The 18979-nt window shown below is 37.5% G+C and overlaps 1 protein-coding gene across 8 annotated transcripts in view; it reads left to right on the plus strand.

Annotated features, from left to right (window-relative positions):
• The window catches only part of STAG2 (stromal antigen 2), a 138897-nt gene that overhangs the window by 51348 nt on the left and 68570 nt on the right, over positions 1–18979 (plus strand). For all 8 annotated transcript variants that reach the window (XM_047765856.1, XM_047765852.1, XM_047765857.1 and 5 more), the window contains exons 3-6: positions 371–449; positions 5553–5717; positions 12180–12276; positions 16809–16885. In XM_047765856.1, coding sequence (XP_047621812.1) covers positions 371–449; positions 5553–5717; positions 12180–12276; positions 16809–16885 — 418 coding nt within the window. The remainder of the gene's footprint in view (positions 1–370; positions 450–5552; positions 5718–12179; positions 12277–16808; positions 16886–18979) is intronic.

An 18979-nucleotide genomic window follows, 5' to 3' on the forward strand; every position in this document is an offset into this window, starting at 1 on the left:
ATACCTAGTGCTAAAATACAGTTTTACCTGTATACCATTTTCTTTGAATCAGAACATGAAACCAGCCATTCAATAGAACACCACAGTTCCTTGAGTTAAAATTTTGAGAGCTCCTGGTTTCGTTTTTATGTTTTGGTTAAAAATTAACAAAAAAGTTTAGCTGTTTGTGTTTTTGTGTTAAGTAATTTTAGATATTTGGTAATGTGCTATGATATGATGCTTTGAGAATCATCTTAATTACATTTAATGCCGATACAGAATTTTATAATGAGTTAACCAAACCTTTATTTTAGAAAATATAGTGAAAATTAGAAGTTCCGTACACATTTCTTAGGAAGATTTTAAATAATTGCTTATCTTTTTGTCATAGGGAGTCAGAGACACATTTTTCTTCTGACACAGATTTTGAAGACATTGAAGGAAAAAACCAAAAGCAAGGCAAAGGAAAAGTATGTACAGAATATGTGTCTATTTTGGTTTAAGGCCATAAATATACATATGAATGTATACATAATATATAGTTGCTTAGTTATGTCTCAGATGTTGTCTTTTAAAAATATTTTTTTCTGATTGGTATGGTAAGCCTTTAACACATGTATTAAATTTGACTTATAGACCAAATACCTTTTGATTTTCTATTTCTACTATTAAAGTTAGAATTAATACATCATTGCTTCTAGTAGTTTATTTTATAAAGCATAGTTTGCTAAGCAAAATGTAATATTCTATTTGGCTTTATTTTTGTTTGCACATGAGTGGTTTGATATAAAGCAAATCATGTGTAAACAAATTTCTTACTGTAAAGCACTCTAAAAATGTAACCTACAAGTATTTGAGTCTAATGGGTTACGACTGACACTGACTATAAGTAATGTCAAGGATAAAAACTAACAAAGTGAAGTTCTGAATCAGTCAAATGCAAGTTTAGAGTATGAGTGGGTAGCCTGAGGGGTGTGGGTAACTTAGTGAATGGTTAAATCATTTTACTGTTTTGGAAAGTACATTTGATTGACTCTGTGCATGTGTAAATATAGTGTGCAAAAGATGACTTGGTTTTGTTTAGAATTTTTTTTTTTTGCCAAAGTGAATTTTGGATTTATATTTTCTCATGACACATTTACTTTAACAAGTCTAAATAATACTGATATGTACAATGAAGAAAGCAAAAACTTAACATTTTAAACATTTAACATTTTGATGAATATACATATATAAACACACCTATGTATAAACATGCACACAGAATTTTACATAAATGGAATCATTCTATGTAAACTCTTTAATTTGCCTTTAAAACTTGGAGGTGTATTGTCAGCAGCTTTCCTATCAGTGAATTTTTCCTGTGTGTAATTTTTATGTCATAGTATCCCATTTTATTTATGGAACGTAATTTATTTAATGAGTCTTTGGAATATCTTTTTTTTTCTTTTTGTCTTTTTAGGACCACACCTGTGGTATATGGAAGTTTTCAGCTAGGGTTCGAATCGGAGCTACAGCTGCCAGCCTACACCACAGCCACAGCAATGCAGGATCCGAGCCGCTTCTGCAGCCTGCACCACAGCTCAAGGCAACACCGGATCCTCAACCCACTGAGTGAGGCCAGGGATCAAACCCACGACTTCATGGATACTAGTTGGGTTTGTTACCACTGAGCCACGATGGGAACTCGTGGAATATCTTTTTAGAGTGCACATAATCTATGTGTTTCGTAATTTCATAGTCCCTTAATAGTTCTAAGGGAGTTTCCTGGTGGCTCAGCGGGATAAGGATCTGATGACATTGTTATGGTAACAGTCACTGCTGTGGCTCGGGTTTGATCCCTGGCCCTTGAACTTCGGATTGTTGGGTGCAGCCAAAACAAAAAGGGTAGTAGTTTGAGAGAGAGAGGGAGAGAGTGAGCAAATAACTTAATACAAATGTTAACTTGTGACTATCCAAAGACAGCCATATTTCTAGTGGGTGGTATATGGGTATTCATTAGAAAATCATTTCTTTTGGAGTTCCCGCTGTGGTGAATGGGATCCGTGGCATCTCTGTAGCACCAGGGACACAGGTTCAGGTTTGATCCCTGGCCTGGCACAGTGGGTTAAAGGACCCAGTGTTGTTGCAGCTGTGGCTTAGGTCGCAGCTATGGCTTGGATCTGATCCTTGGCCTGGGAACTCCATATGCCATTGGGTAATAAAAAAACAAACAAACCATTTTTTCTTGTTCTGCATACATTTTGCAAAACTGAAACTACTTTTGGCTTTGATTTAATTTACAAATTGGGATAAGACATCTAGATAGAATAGCCACTGCTGAATGAGCTAGGTGTTAGAGGTCAGATCAAGAATTTATTGGAGTTCCTGTCATGGGGCAGCGGAAACAAATCTGACCAGGAACCATGAGGTTGTGGGCTCTATGCCTGGCCTCACTCAGTGGGGTGAGGATCTCGCATTGCCGTGAGCTGTGGTGTAGGTCGCAAATGTGGCTCGGATTCTGTGTTGCTGTGGCTCTGGCGTAGGCTGGCAGCTGTAGCTCTGATTAGATCCCTAGCCTGGGAACCTCCATATGCTGTGTGTGCGGCCCTAAAAAAAGAATTTATTATAAAAATGTTTTGACTTTATACTATGAATGTTCAATGCAGTATGCTAATAATTTTACATGTTATTTAATATTTGAACAACCTTGTAGACTAGAAAACTCCCTTTTTATAGATAGGAAATTGAGGTCTAGAGAAGCTTAGTGATTAAAGGATTTGAGTCCACATGTGTTGCAAGATGGTGCTGTTAATCCACTGTAGTATACTATCTCATAGTCTTTTTTGGCTATGCCCGTGGCATATATAAGTTCCCATTCCCAGTCCAGGGATGGAACCCCGAGCCACAGCACTGACAGCCCTGAATCTTCAACCACTAGGCCTCTGGGAACTCCCTCATAATCTTTTTCTTTTTTTTAATGGATTTTTTCCCCTCTATAAGATTATACCCAGGTTAGTATGTTTACCTCTTGTACTTCCCAGTATTATCACTTTCCATATTTTTCCTCACACATCATATCCATTGAACCATTTTAATTGTACTAATTAGTTTTTCATACCAACAGGGAATATTGAGGCATATGATAAATTGCAAATATTTAGCTGCACATTAATTAACAAGGATATTTTATACTTTTTTAGTGTACTCTTTTTTTTTTTTTTTTTTTTGGTCTTTTTGAGGGCCACACCCACGGCATATGGAGGTTCCCAGGCTAGGGGTCCAATCAGAGCTGTTGCTGCCTGCCTATGTCACAGCCACAGCAACGCCAGATCCAAGCTGCGTCTGCGACCTGCACCACAGCTCATGGCAATGCTGGATCCTTATTTCACTGCACGAGGCCAGGGATTGAACCTTAAACCTCATGGTTCCTATTCAGATTTGTTTCCGATAAACCCCGTCAGGATTTCCTCTAGTGTACTCTTTACTGTTGGTTGATCTTTTCTTTTGCCCTTATCTCTGTAATTTCTTTTACTGGGAAGCCTTTCATTCTACAATTAGGAATTAATGACTTAGGTTCACAAAGACTGATTCTCATTAACAAAAAACAATGTAAATTAACAAATAGTATCTCATTTGTTAGCAAGGGATTTGAAATACTTTTTAAGAGTAGGGTAGTTTTGAATTCTTTTTTTTTTTGCTTTGCATGCGCAAGTTCCCCAGGCTAGGGATCAAATCCATGCCACAGCAGTGACCTAAGCCACAGCGATTACAATGCCAGATCCTTAACCACGAGACCACTAGGGAACTCCAGTTTTGAATTCTTTTTTTTTTTTTACTTTTAAGACCACAAGTGGAGGCATATGGAAGTTCCCAGGCCTAGGGGTTGAATTGGAACTACAGCTGCCGGCCTACACCACAGCCACAGCAACGCCAGATCTGAGCCGCGTCTGCAACCTACACCACAGCTCATGACAACGCTGGATTCCAGACCCACTGAATGAGGCCAGGGATTTAACCCACATCCTCATGGATTTGTTTCTGCTGTGCCACAACAGGACCTCTGAGTTTTGAATTCTTGAAGAAGGAGGAAGGACCCTTTATGGAACAAAGTATACAAACATACAAACTATCAATAGAAATAAATTTGTAGACCACAGCTGTAGATCAGGGATCTGCAGCTGTGGTCTGTTTTTGTACTGCCCATAAGCTAAGAATGATTTTTACATTTTTAAAGAATTGTGAAAATAAGGAATATGTGACACAGTATGGTCCATGGATCCTAAAATATTTACTATCTGATACTTTACAGAAAGTTGGCTGACTTTTGGGCTAGATCATGGGAATGTATACATCTAAGAGATCTTAGAAATTATCTATTCTAGGAGTTCCTGTCGTGGCTCAGTGGAAACAAATCTGACTAGCATCCATGAGGACGTAGGTTTGATCCCTGGCCTTGCTCAGTGGGTTAAGGATCTGGCTTTGCTGTGAGTGTGGTGTAGGTTTCAGATGCGGATCGGATCTGGTGTTGCTATGGCTGTGGCGCAGGCCAGCGGCTACAGCTCAGATTGGACCCCTAGCCTGGGAACCTTCATATGCTGTGGGTGTGGCCCTAAAAAGACAAAGAGAAAATAAAAATAGAAATCATCTAATCTGTAAAGGTTGCAATACAACTCTGACATTTTAGAAATGAGGACTTTAAGTTGGGGGAGGTGTTTTATAACTGAGGCGTGTAGGCAACTTTTTCACTGATTTATGATGTCATCACCTCCAATCCAATATTGACAACTTTCATTTCTATAGTGAATTTTTTTAAGTTATGCTTTGAATTTTGATATTTTTATAATGATTTTTATTTTTTTTGATTATAACTGGTTTACAGCATTCTGTCAATTTTCTACTGTAAAAGCAAGGTGTCCCAATCACACCTACATACATACATACATTCTTTTTTCTCACATTATCATGCTCCATAAGGGGCTAGATATAGTTCCCTCCATAGTGAATTTTTATGATAAATAAGTGTTGAGGGAGGGGCCAGAATTAAAATGAGATTGATATAGCTATTCATACTATTTGGAATTCTTTTGTCAAGGCACAACAATGATTTACAAGACTAGCAGTAGACATCATGTTAAAATGTTGAACAAGTTACTTATTTCATAGAATTTTGTTATTCCTGCTGCCCACTTCAGTCTGTACCCTAGAGTAACAATCCTGTGCACTAAGCACAGTTTTATCCTCACTTTACAAATTAGAAGCTCTCTCTGAGGCACAATGTGGTTGAGTAATTTGCCAAAGATTACTCAGCTGACAGGAATAAAAATTTGGACCCATGCAGTCTGTCAGTTTGCAGAGACTGTGCTCCTAACTGCAATGTCACATGAGGTATATGGTAGTTTAGTTGAAAAACTCGATACCACAATGAGGCTGTCACAACCATAACATTTTATTATGGTATATGTGTATGGCACTCCACTTTGTTAGGTTTAAGCTTGTTACAATTAGGCACTCTATCAGCTGCTTCTGCTGTAGCTTTATTTTGAACCTTCAAGGATAAGGATATAACCTGGTTAATTTGTGTTTTTATGCAGACTTGTAAAAAAGGCAAAAAAGGCCCAGGAGAAAAGGGCAAAGGTGGAAATGGAGGAGGAAAACCTCCTTCTGGTCCAAACCGAATGAATGGTCATCACCAACAGAATGGAGTGGAAAACATGATGTTGTTTGAAGTTGTTAAAATGGGCAAGAGTGCTATGCAGGTAATGTTTATTCTGTTCTTCCCAGTTCATTTATACATTTTGAACTTTTAGAGAGTTATATAAAATATATCCCTGATGTTGCTGCTTATTAAAAAACCTACAAAATAGCCAGAAACTGGGACTCTTTCTAATCAGATGTAAGATCTCTAAGCTGCGTCTTTTCTGCTGCATTATTTTCTTTTAATGGCATATGGTAAAAAATTACTTGGTCAAAAAAATATGCTGATGTAAACCCTGACTGAGGTTTCGTTTTCCTTTGTATTTATATAGTGGCTATTAGAACATGAAGTTCTTTGCCCATAGAGAATTCTTGGTTGAGTGATCTAATATAAGCACTGTTCACTTTAGTGTATTATTTTGATCACTTTTGCCTATTATAAATTTTATTGCTTGTGCTGTTGCTTAGAAGAAGAATAAAATAAAAAGTTGGAGTCATATCCCTTGTCAGGTCATCCTAATTTTTTAAAATGACAGTAGAAGCATTTCGGCTTTACATTGTAAGGTAATAAACCCATGTGATTTTTAAAAAAAAAAAATCCATGTTTTTAAAAAATTGAATCAACACTATACTCAAAGAATATATACGCTTAATGAAATTTTTAATTTATAAAAGCCATAGGGAAAAGTTGTTTTCCTTCATGGAATTAGTCAAAAAAGATGCCCATAAATGGGTATAGGGAGGGCTAGCCATTAAAATTTTGTTATCAATGAATAACTAAAATGTAAATCTTGTTTATATGGACTTATCTAAATATGTGTGGTTTTTAAAATAAATTTTAAAATATCAATTGGGAGTTGCCATTGTGGCTCAGTGGGTTATGGACCTGACACAGTGTCTGTGAGGTTGCGGGTTCCATCCCTGACTTCACTCAGTGGGTTAAGGATCTAGCATTGTGGTAAGTTGCAGCATAGGTTGCAGATGCGGCTAGGATCTGGTGCTGCCAGTAGTTGTGGTGTAGGTCAGCAGTTGCAGCTCTGATTCAACCACTAGCCCAGAACTTCCATTTGCTGCAGGTGCGGCCATTAAAAAAAATAATCAATTGGAGGAGTTCTGGTTGTGGCTTAGTGGTAACGAACCCAACTAATATCCATGAGGAGACTCAGGTTTGATCCCTGGCCTCCCTCACTGGGTTAAGGATCTGGTGTTGCCGTGTTGAAGCTGTGGTATAGGTCACAGTTGCAGCTCGGATCTGGTGTTGCTGTGGCTGTGGTGTAGGCCAGCTACAGCTTTGATTCAGCCCCTAGCCTGGGAACTGCCATATGCCACGGGTGCGGCCCTAAAAAAGGCAAAAAAAAAAATCAGTTGTAATTAATAAAAACCTTTTTTTATATGTAAAATGAAAAAGAATTGTTAACTTTTGAACTATCATCAATTTACAGTGCAGTGTATTTTCTTAAATTCGAACTCACAGTCATTTATCCATATATGGTTTACTTTTATGTAGTTATGATTAGTATGTGTATTTTATTTCTTGTTTAGTGTTTTGAATGATTATTTTGTGTACATATTAGAAAAAATAATAATGTCTTATATTACTGTACTGTGGTTTATTTAGTCATTCCCTGATTAAAAAAATTATCCTCTCTCTAGTTCCCACTTTGGGTTAACTTTATCAAAGGTATAAATTATCTCTGTCACATTTTATACCATTTCATTGCTTTCCTTTTTATATTTATACTTTTTTTCCTCTATAATGTCTTAAGTGGTTAAATGCATTAATATTTTTTCTGATATATTTTATTTTTGTTAACATCAGAAATATCAACTTATATCCATAAGTAATTAGGCTATTCTATTTTTATCTAGTCTGTAGGGTTTTTTTTTTTTTAACTTTTTGGCACATCAGAAAATTTTAATAGAAAACCTGGTGGCTTTTCTTTATATATTTTTTAATGGTATCTCAGTGTTTAAAGAATGAACACTTTCCTTATTTTTGTGTTGCTTATGATTTGTCATATGTTAAGATTGTACCTCTATGCCATTTGTTTTTTTGTTTCTAAATGCGTTTTCCTTCTTAAAAGCACAATATCCACAGTATCTCTCCATTGATTTCCCTGAATCATCTCTCCACCTCCAGTTTGTTTTGTACACTCCTACTTGGGTTATCTTTCTAACACCAGATTTAATCAAGGAAGTCTCCCGTTTACAAACTTTCAAGAGTACTTTCTTATCTAAAAGTTCTAGCCCTCGGAGTGGTTAACGAATCCGACTAGGAACCATGAGGTTGCGGGTTCGGTCCCTGCCCTTGCTCAGTGGGTTAACGATCCGGCATTGCCGTGAGCTGTGGTGTAGGTTGCAGACGCGGCTGGGATCCCACGTTGCTGTGGCTCTGGCGTAGGCCGGCGGCTACAGCTCCGATTGGACCCCTAGCCTGTGAACCTCCATATGCCGCGGGAGCGGCCCAAGAAATAGCAAAAAAGACAAAAAAATAAATAAATAAATAAATAAAAGTTCTAGCTCAGATTTCCTAAAGACATACTTGATGTTTTCTAGCCACCATATGTTCTCTGCCCTTCCTTTTGTTTTTATTATTTATTTGCCTAGAATAGTTCTTACTTCCTCCCATCCATATCACACAGGATTGACAGATTCAAATATCACTCTTCTTTTTTTTTTTTTTTGAGATATGTTCTTCTCCCCTTGAATGTATTTCTTACTCTTCTCTTTCTAATGTAGCACTTGGTATACCAAACTTAGTGATGTAAAACAACCATTTTGGAATCATCTGGTGGCACAGTGGGTTAAGGATCCAGTGTTGTCAGCTGCTGTGGCTCGAGTTGCCACCATTTTGTTATCCTTGGTGATTCTGTGGATCTAGAAATCAGACAGAACTAAAGAGGGATGTCTCTTGTGTGCTTCCAGCCATGACGGCTGGGGTTTTAGCTGAGATAACTTGAATGCCTGGAGGTGATGAAAACAGGGACTATAATCATCTGGAGGCTTTTAAAAGAAATTTTTTTTTTTTTTTTTTTTTTTTTTGCCATTTCTCGGGCCACTCCCTCGGCATATGGAGGTTCACAGGCTAGGGGGCGAATTGGAGCTGTAGCCGCCAGCCTACGCCAGAGCCACAGCAACGCAGGATCCGAGCCGCGTCTGCAACCTACACCACAGCTCATGGCAACTCGGGATCCTTAACCCACTGAGCAAGGCCAGAGATCCAACCCGCAAGCTCATGGTTCCTAGTCGGATTTGTTAACCACTGCGCCACGACGGGAACTCCTAAAAGAAAATTTTAAATGGCTGCACCCGCAGCATATGAAAGTTCCCGGGCCAGGAATCAAATCTGAGCCATAGCTGCAGCAATACCAGCTCCTTTAACCCACTGAACTGGCCTGGGGATCAAACCCATGCCTCTGAGCTGCTACAGTCAGATTCTTAACTCACTGTGCCACAGTGGGAACTCTGCTTGGAGGCTTCTTTATTCATGTTTGATGCCTAGTCAGGAGTGACTTGAAGACTGGACTCATCTGGAAATGTTGTCACCTGGAATACTTAGAAATGGTCATTCCATGTGGCTTTGGTTTCTTATAGTATGGCTTTTGGGTTTGGAGCGAGTGTCTAGTTTTCTAGTGCTGCAAGAATCCAGTGCTGAAATTGAATAGCCTTCTATGACAATCTTGGAGGCATCATTTCTATTGCACTTTGTTCTAGAGAAGGGGACAGAGACCCTACTTCTTTTTTTATGGCCCTACTGGTGGCATATGGAAGTTTCTGTGCCAGAGATGGAATCTGAGCCACAGCTATGGTAACATTGTGTCCTTAACCCACTGTGCTGGGCTGGGGGTCGAACCCAAACCTCAGCAGCAGCCTGAGGCACTGTGGAGACAACTTTGGATCCTTAACATATGCTATGCCGCATCAGGAACTCTAGACCCACCTTTTTCGGGGGGAACAGTGTGAAACAACTTGGGGCCACGTTTTAAAACTCCCATACTCTTGGAGTTCCCATCGTGACGCAGTGGTTAACGAATCCGACTAGGAACCATGAGGTTGGGGGTTCGATCCCTGGCCTTGCTCAGTGGGTTAACGATCCGGTGTTGCTGTGAGCTGTGGTGTAGGTCATAGAGGCGGCTTGGATCTTGGGTTGCTGTGGCTCTAGCGTAGGCCGGTGGCTATAGCTCCGATTAGACCCCTAGCCTGGGAACCTCCATATGCCGCGGGAGCGCTCAAGAAAAGGCAAAAAGGCAAAAACAACAACAAAAAAACCAAAACCTCCCATACTCCTGTGATATATTCCCTTGATATCTATTGCCCATATCATCCTTGGGAATCATCTTAAATACATTTCTTTCATAAGTTGAATTGGTTAACATAAGCTACTACAAAATATAGAAAAGAACGGAAATCTAGAAATTAATCAGAATTTTAGAATATATCTAGTCAGTCTCTGAAGCAGGTAATTCTTAGATAATATTTCCTTTTTCTTTTTTTTGTGTAGTACTATCTTTTTTGTACATAAAATTGTACATATTTTACTCATTCAGTTCATACCAAGATTTTATATTTATTTGTATATAACTTAAAACATTTTTCCCTCCTGACTTCATTTTTTAGTATTAGCTGTTATTTATCCTAATTTTGGAGGGGTGATTAAAGAGAAGAAGATAGATTTATTGCTTTGCTAGGCAAAGGGAGCCTCAGCATGCTAATGCCTAAAAACTATGCCCCCTATCATCCTAATTTTAAAAATTTTGTTTATTTAAAAATGGTTTTTATCTATTTTGTGGTTTCCTCTTCTTTCCACAAGGGGATATAGTACTGTTTTTAGTTTATAGTTCTATTTTTTTTTAAATTGCTTTATTGGGATATAATTCATAAACTATAAAATCACCCTTTTGAAGTGTAAATTCAGTGGTTTTTAGTGCATTCACAGAGTTGTGCAGGCATGACCACATTCTAATTTTAGGATTTTTTTACAACCCCAGAAAGAAACCTTGTGCTCATGAGGAATTTTTTCAATACCCTAGAAAGAAACCTTGTACCCATTAGCAGTCACTTTCTCCTCACCTGCCCTATTCTAGACATTTCATATAAATGGGGTCATGCAAATAATGTGGTCCTTTTTGAGTGGTTTATTTGACTTGGCATAATGTTTTGAAAGAGCATCCATGTTGTGCCATGTATTGTAACTTCATAGGGTAGCTCTATTTTTAGTTTCTTTGAGGAAACTCCATACTGTTCTCCATAGTGGTTATACCAGTTTACATTCCCACCAGCAGTGTAAGAGGGTTCCCATTTCTTCACACTCTCCAGCACTCCAACATTTATTGTTTGTATCCGTTGCAGTGTATGTACATAGTATGGCGTTCCATGGTGGCTCAGCAGGTTAAGGATTCTGTGTTGTTACTGCTGTGGTATGGGTTGAATCTCTGGCCCAGGAACTTCTGCATATTGTGGGTGTGGCCAAGAAAAATATTACATGGTATGATATTTCAGTCAAATCTTTTAACCATCTTTTTTTTTTTTTTGGCCTTGCCCATGACATGTGGAAGTCCCTGGGCCAGGGATCAAATCCGTGCCTCAGCAGTGACCTGAGCTACAGTCATGACATTGCCAGATCCTTAACACACTGAGCCACCTGGGAAGTCTGCTCAAAAATATTTTAAGATTTTTTTTGTCCTTTGTGTGATTGTTTTTATTCTTTTTTGTTGTTGTCGTTTGTTTATGGCCATACCTGTGGCATATGGAAGTTCCCTCGCCAGGGATTGAATCTGAGTTGCAGCTGCCGACCTATGCCAACAGCTGTGGTAGTGCCAGACCTTTTAACCCACTGCACCTGGTTAGGGATTAAACCTGAGCCTCTGCAGTGACCTGAGCCTATGCAGTCAGATTCTTAACCCACTATGCCATGATGAGAACTCCTTTATTGTATTCTTTATATTAAAAACATTTTAGTATTTTCTAAGAGATCTGTAATGTTACTAAGAAGTTTCGGTTCAGACTTGGGTCCCATAGTTTTCGGATTCTTGCAATGCAAAAAAAAAAAAGGGTGAATCATCATCATGTACTATCAGGTGATGAATTAACTGAATTTGATTCTATTTTATTGTTAAGATTTAACTCTCAGTTTTAGTGTACAAGTTTTTTGTTTGTTTGTTTGTTTTTAAGGGCCGCACTTGTGGCATGTGGAAGTTCACAGGCTAGGGGTCAAATCAGGGCTGTAGCCACTGGCCTGTGCCACAGCCATAGCAATGTGGGATCCGAGCCACGTCTGTGGCCTACACTATAGCTCACGGCAACGCTGGATCCTTAACCCACTGAATGAGGCCAGGGATCAAACCTGCATCCTCGTGGATGCTAGTTGGGTTCATTAACCACTGAGCCATGACGGGAGCTCTTACAAGTATGTATTTAGTGAAGTAACTATACTACTTAATGTTGAATTTAATCACTTTAATCTGATTTAATTAATTCTTAGAAATTTAGAAAAAGCTAATGGTTTTCCTTCCTCTCTACTTTAGTCCGTGGTAGACGATTGGATAGAGTCATACAAGCATGACCGAGATATAGCACTTCTTGACCTCATCAACTTTTTTATTCAGTGTTCAGGCTGTAAAGGTAAGGTTTATTTATTTTGGAAACAGAATGTTCTCAAATGATCTCTTCATTTTTGGTTCACCTAAAGATGTATTAGCGTTTTATATGGAAAATAATGCCAAGATATTGAATTATTTGCATTATAACCATACAGAATATATATAAGGAAAAAAAGAGCAAAGAACAAAGTAAGAGAGAAAATCTTTTGACAGCTGTATTCATATATGAAACTTAACTAAAATCTTGGCAATTTATAATTGTTATGTTACTTTTATTAGATATATTTCCCACTTTCAGCATCTGGTTTTAGGAACAAAGAAATGGATTAAGAAGGGAGGAGGAAGATAATGAAGAGATACAGGTTCAAGTGGCAGGGAATTGTAAAGTTTAGGGAAATAAAAAGTGCCATGAATAAAAGTAAGTAAGTAAGTAAGTAGGTAAGTAAGTAACTAAGTAAGTTAAGGTGTTGGTGAAATTTCTAGGTTTTTTTTCCCTAAAAGGTAGAAAAACTCTGAGTGGGGAGTGGGATCTTATTTAAAATGTTTACACTTTATTTTAAAAGATTTTGAAATAAGAGCAGGGAAAATATAAAATATAGAAATGTCTTCCCTGGGACCAAAACATTTAGCACACTCATTTGGCTAGGGGGACAAAATTTTGAATGTTAGGGAGTCATACATCCTGATCTGGATTAGTAGGAGTCAGTCAAGATCATCGGCTGTTTCTGATCTATTCGGTATCTCCCTAACACTTGGCCCATTCTTAAAATTTCAGAATATGCATAGGTAAATGTTTCTAAGGGTATTACATATTTTTAAATGAATATGGCACCTAAAACATGGGCATTAGGAGTCAAGAGGAGAGAAGATTGCTTAAAAATAAATAAAAATGCTAAAAATGACTAATTTAAACAAATCTGAAAAAAAGATCCCAAGAAACAATTTACTTATGTCTACTCCTTTAATTCTACAAAACTTTTTTAAAAATCCTGTTGTTGGAATTGGAAAACAAGTAACATAAAAAGCTAATGCATTTTAATTTGAGGTTGATCACAACTTTGAGTGCAGCCTGCATATTAAATGTTATATGTGTGAGGCCTGATAGGCTTCTCGAGTCTATGGTCTTAATAATGCCATTAGTGTGGTCAGTTTTGAGAAATTTTTTAAAATGTCTAAACTTTAGAATACAGAGATTGCCTAGTTTGCTTGACTTCTTAAAGGTAGCTGTAAGTCAATATTAGAAAATTCTAAATCTGTTTAGAGAAAGTGTTGTAGTAATGACAGTATTATTAGCCACATTAACTCTTTGTAAAATGACATATGTTACTATTATTTTTATTTTGTTTATTCAGTTCATCTTTCTAGAGTAGAAGGATACAAGTACCTCTGTTGTATTAAGTAATCAAGGGCCATGTCCTTTCTTTGAAAATGGAAGGTTGATTTACAGAACAGCTGAACAGGTGCAAGAAATAATTTGATGAGTTGATAACAGTTATCTTTCCTGTTATACTATAGTTTGATCAGTTTTAGTTCCTAATTAGGCTTATCAATTTCAATTTTAAAACAAAGTCATAGAGCATTTTCTCTACATCAGATAACATTATTTGGCATCAGTGTGTTTTTAGGTCAGGAGCTTGCCCAATCAAACTTAGGTACATTTAAACACTGATATTTATTTTAGAATTAAGAAATGAGATGAGAGGAGGAGCTTTAGAAGTTTGTCAAAATCTATACATTATGGTTGCTTTGAGATTTATATATATATAAATGTTAGTTTTATGGAAATTGTTTTAGGGATTGAGTTTTACTTGTCTTTAGTAGTACAAAGTTTACTGTACCTGGGTGTAAAACATGGGAAGGTTCTGGAGATGTATCCATGACTCTAGATAAAAATTAAAAACCTTCAAAAGGTCTTTGAGAATGTGCTTCTTTTTGGGTAGGGATGTGGTGCTTTCCTACAAAGTTGTTAATATTTTTAAACTATCATTTGGTTTTTTAATGGTTGTGGTAAGTAAGGAATCTTTCACAGTACCAGTAGAAATTGATCTAACCTGAGGCTGGGCAGTATGCTGTAGATGAATATCTCATAAAAACTTCTCTTTGTCTTAGCATCAGTGTCTTTATCTGTAAAGCCAGGAGTATAGTACCTTGCTTATAGGCCTGTTACCAGGGCTGAAGTGGCTGATGCATGGGAGGCTTGATGGATGTTAGTTCCTGTTCTTTTGGCTTTGGTATGCTGCTGGAAGGTCTTAAAGCATACCCATACAGAAGGAGCTCAAGTATCTGTTGTTCCTTTCAGATTTGGGATTGGAAAGAGAGGATGATATTCTATTGTTTTTAAATTTATGTGTGCACACACACGTGCATGCACCTAATCTACAAAATATAATTTGGTCAGTTGAAATAAATCTGTTAATTATATCTAATTTTTATAGTAAATCTCATCTTCCTGTATCAGAATATATGTATTTTTTTTTGGTCTTTTTTTGGGCCACACCTGCAGCATATGGAAGTAAATTCCCAGGCTAGGGGTCAAATAGGAGCTGCAGCTGCTGGCTTATGCCACAGGCAAAGCAACGCCAGATCGGAGCCACACCTGTGATCTATACTGCAGCTTTCTGCAAGGCCAGGGATCAGACCGCATCCTCACAGACACCGTGTTGGGTTCTTAACCTACTGAACCACAATGGGAATTCTTGAATACTCTTTTTTTAGATGTTACTATATTTATAATATTCTTTTTATTTTTTTACTTTTGCAGCCACACCTGCAGCATTTGGAACTTCCCTGGCTTGGGGTCAGAATGGAGCTGCAGCTGCCAGCCTACACCATGGCCATGGCAACACAGATCTCACCTGCATCTGCAACCTATGCCACAGCTTATAGCAATGCTGGATCCTTAACCCACTGAGCAAGGCCAGGATTGAACCTGCATCCTCACGGAGACTACGTTGGGTTTTTAATCTGCTGAACCACAATGGGAACTCCTGTTTATAATATTCATAGTGAAAAGACTGGCAAGGAATAAATAATCTACCATTAGAAATACGGTTTAGAAATATCAGTTTTTACTTTTTTTTAAAAAAAAATTTGACACCCTGTTGGTGGAAATTCACATACGTCTTCTTCCTACATTGTCTCTTACTCATAATTTTTTTCTAGAAATCCTTTTCTGATATTTGATCTATGCATGGCTAACTCTTACTACTTTTTTAAATTAAATTTTTTTTTTTTTTTTTTTGTCTTTTGAGGTCCGCACCCACGGCACCTGTAGGTTCCCAGGTCAGGGGTCTAATCGGAGGTATAGCTGCTGGCCTTAGCCAGAGCCACAGCAACACCAGATCCAAGCCGCATCTGCAACCTATACCACAGCTCACGGCAACGCCAGATTCTTAACCCACTGAGCAAGGTCAGGGAACCAACCCGCAACCTCATGATTCCTAGTCGGATTTGTTTCTGCTGCACCACAGTGGGAACTCCACTACTTTTTTTTTTAAATTGAAGTATATAGTTGATTTACAATGTTGTGTTAATTTCAGATGTACAGCAAAATGACTCAGTTATACTACTTCTAATGTGCATCCTTTTTTATGTTCTCTCCCATCTTCCTTTAAAACTCTAAATGTCCTCATTAGATTCCTTTTCTGTGAAATGCCTACTTACAGAATTTTTTTTTTTTTTGTCTGAGCTATAACCTTTCTTGGCTTTTCCCACTCATCAGGGCATTTATTATGTACCTCCATTAATACTTTATTCCCTACTCCCTTCCTTTTTCTTTGTTTATGGTTACAACTATATCACAGGCTTTTGGATGGGCAGGAACTACAACTTACTGCTTAAAGTTTATTTGAAGCCCTTTTAGGGGATGATGGGATGTAGTTGCCTTTCATATAGTTGTGCTTAATAAAGAAACCTGCCTATTACTTGTTCCCTCATTATCTTTAGATTCACCCTCAAGGTTTTATCTTAATTTTTTTATCTTTTTAAGGCCACATCTGCGGCATATGGAAGTTCCCAGGCTAGGGGTTGAATTGGAGCTATAGCTGCCAGCCTACGCCACAGCCACAGCAAGGTGGGATCCGAGCCACATCTGCGACCTACACTACGGCTCCTGGCAATGCTGAATCCTTAACCCACTGAGCGAGGCCAGGGATCGAACCTTCATCCTCATGGATACTAATTGGGTTTGTTACCACTGAGCCATCATGGGAACTCCCTTAAGGTTTTAAATGTAATCCTGGATGCTGTCTCACGCTTGATGACACAAGCTTTATATTAAAGGGTAGAAGCTAGTATATATATTTTAGGCATGAGTGAAATAAGTCAGGTAGAAATGGCTGAGGCTGATTGTGTTAGGAAAATGATAGTTTATCAGAAGTGTGAGGCCGTTTCCTTGTGTATGTTGAGAATGGCATTTGTACTTTATAGGGTTGAGTATCATGGTAAAGACCATGTAATACAGAAGTACTTTAGTGTTAGAGAGACTGACTTAGAAGGTCTCCATTTTTTTTTTTCATTTACCATGTATTAACCTCTTATCCTTGAAAATTTCAGGTGTTGTCACAGCAGAAATGTTTAGACATATGCAGAACTCTGAAATAATTCGAAAAATGACTGAAGAGTTTGATGAGGTAAGTTATTACCTCAATTGTTGTGATAATTTTAATGCGTCTTGTTTTCGATTTGCCCTTCAAAGTTTTAAGTTGTGAATGTTAGTGTTGTGGATAAGATCTTTGGTAATAGCAGTCCAATAAAATGATGGCTATGTGACCTTCCTTGGGCAAGTTGTCTTAGTGTCAGTTCATCATCTGTAAAATGGAGCTAAAAATACTCATAAGTCAGTTTTAAAGATTGAATTCAATAATGTATGAAAAATTTCTTAGCATTTTACAATGCCTGGCACATAGTAAGAACTTAATAAATGTTAGCTGTATTTATTTGTTAAAAAATTAAAATTTCAAGGAAGAATAAAATTAAGTGCCTACAAATATACTTTAGAATATCATAAAAGGAAATATTTAGGGAGCCAGGTGGTAGCTTAGGCAAAAGAATATATACATTTAAAATCTTCATGTTTCAAATATCAGTAATAAGAACAATACATATACATAATAAATAATAGCTTAGACTTCAGTAGATCCTTTCTCACAGTAATGCCTTTGAAGTATACTTAGCAATAAAGTCATAGTTAGATTTACTATAATATAAACTCCTTCAGGGCAGAGATTTTTGTTTTTTTTGTTCATAGCTGTATTCCAGCACCAGTAGTTTTACTCTTTAAAACTTTTCACCATGAATTTATAAGTTAAACCTTGTCTCATTTGAGCTTTATTTCATCATTTTTTTCTTACTCAAGTGAAGGAGCTTTCAAATGTCATTCTAAAAGACAGGAATTAAAATGGCTTTGATGATCACTAAGTACTGTTAATCAGTCTCTAAGTCGAGGTGTAATTCATGAGGAATGGTATTATTTAAATCTTCTGATACTAATGTTTTAGTGGGAACTTATCTTTCTTCTAAACAGCTATTTGAAATAGGAATCCTGAAATAAGATTTGAAAATATCAGCAAACCAAGTTGCTAACAACAGTTAAGATGATAACCTTTCAATACAAGATGATAACCTTTCAATACAGCACCAAATGAGCCAATCAGAAAATGTGATAAAATCACCTTAAGTTTCTAGGATATTTTTGTTCAGAAACTCTTAATTTTAGAGGTTCTGTATAGTATTGGTCTTTTTATTTATTTATTTATATCTTATATTTTTTGGTATTTTTAAATTAAAGTATAATTGATTTACAATGTTATGCCAATTTTTGCTGTATCTGCTTTAATTTTTAAATTTTTAAAATTTTTTAATTTTTGGCCGCCCCACGGCATATGTAGCTCCTTGGGCAGGGTTCAGATCTGAGCTGCAGTTGCAACCTAAGCCACAGCTGTGGCAATGCCAGATCCTTAAACCCCTGTGCTGGGCCGGGGATCAAACCTGCTAACGAGTGCTCCTAAGACACCACCAATCCCGTGACGCAGGAGCTCCTTGCTTTTATTTATTATTGGCTTTTTAGGGCTATACCTGCGGCATATGGAAGTTCCCTGGCTAGGGTTCGAATAGGAGCTACAGCTGCTGGTTTACATCATAGCCACAGCAACACTAGGTCTGAGCCACATCTGTGATCTACACCACAGCTCATGGCAGTGCCAGGTCCTTAACCCACTTAGTGAGGCCAGGGATCAAACCCACATCCTCATGGATACTAGTCAGGTTCTGTTACTGCTGAGCCATGACTCCTCTCTGCTTTTTTTAAAAAATTTTTTTAATTTAATTTTTTTTTAATGAGAGTTGCAACATTTATTTTAGATTCTCTCTTGGGTTTTTTTTTTTCTTTTTTTTTTTTTCTTTTTTGCCATACAGTCAGTATGTGGGAATTCCTGGGCCAGGGATTGGACCTATGCTGCACAGCAGCAACCAGAGCCACAACGGTGAGAATGCAGGAGCCTCAACCCACTAGGCCATCAGAGAGCTCCCCTGCTTTCATTTTTAACACTTGTTTGTTTTTTAATAATTTGTGGAGACTCTCAGTGTTTCTTCATTGGCGACTGCCCCATCTTATATTTAAGAATACTTGACTATCAGTCTTTCCAGGCCATACTAGCAACATTTCCATTAAAAAAAATTATCTCTTTATTTATGTGCGCTATTTGATGTCTTGAAGCCAATGACAA

The sequence above is a fragment of the Phacochoerus africanus genome, chromosome X (assembly GCF_016906955.1).
Source record: "Phacochoerus africanus isolate WHEZ1 chromosome X, ROS_Pafr_v1, whole genome shotgun sequence".
In the NCBI taxonomy this organism is placed as follows: Eukaryota; Metazoa; Chordata; class Mammalia; order Artiodactyla; family Suidae; genus Phacochoerus; species Phacochoerus africanus.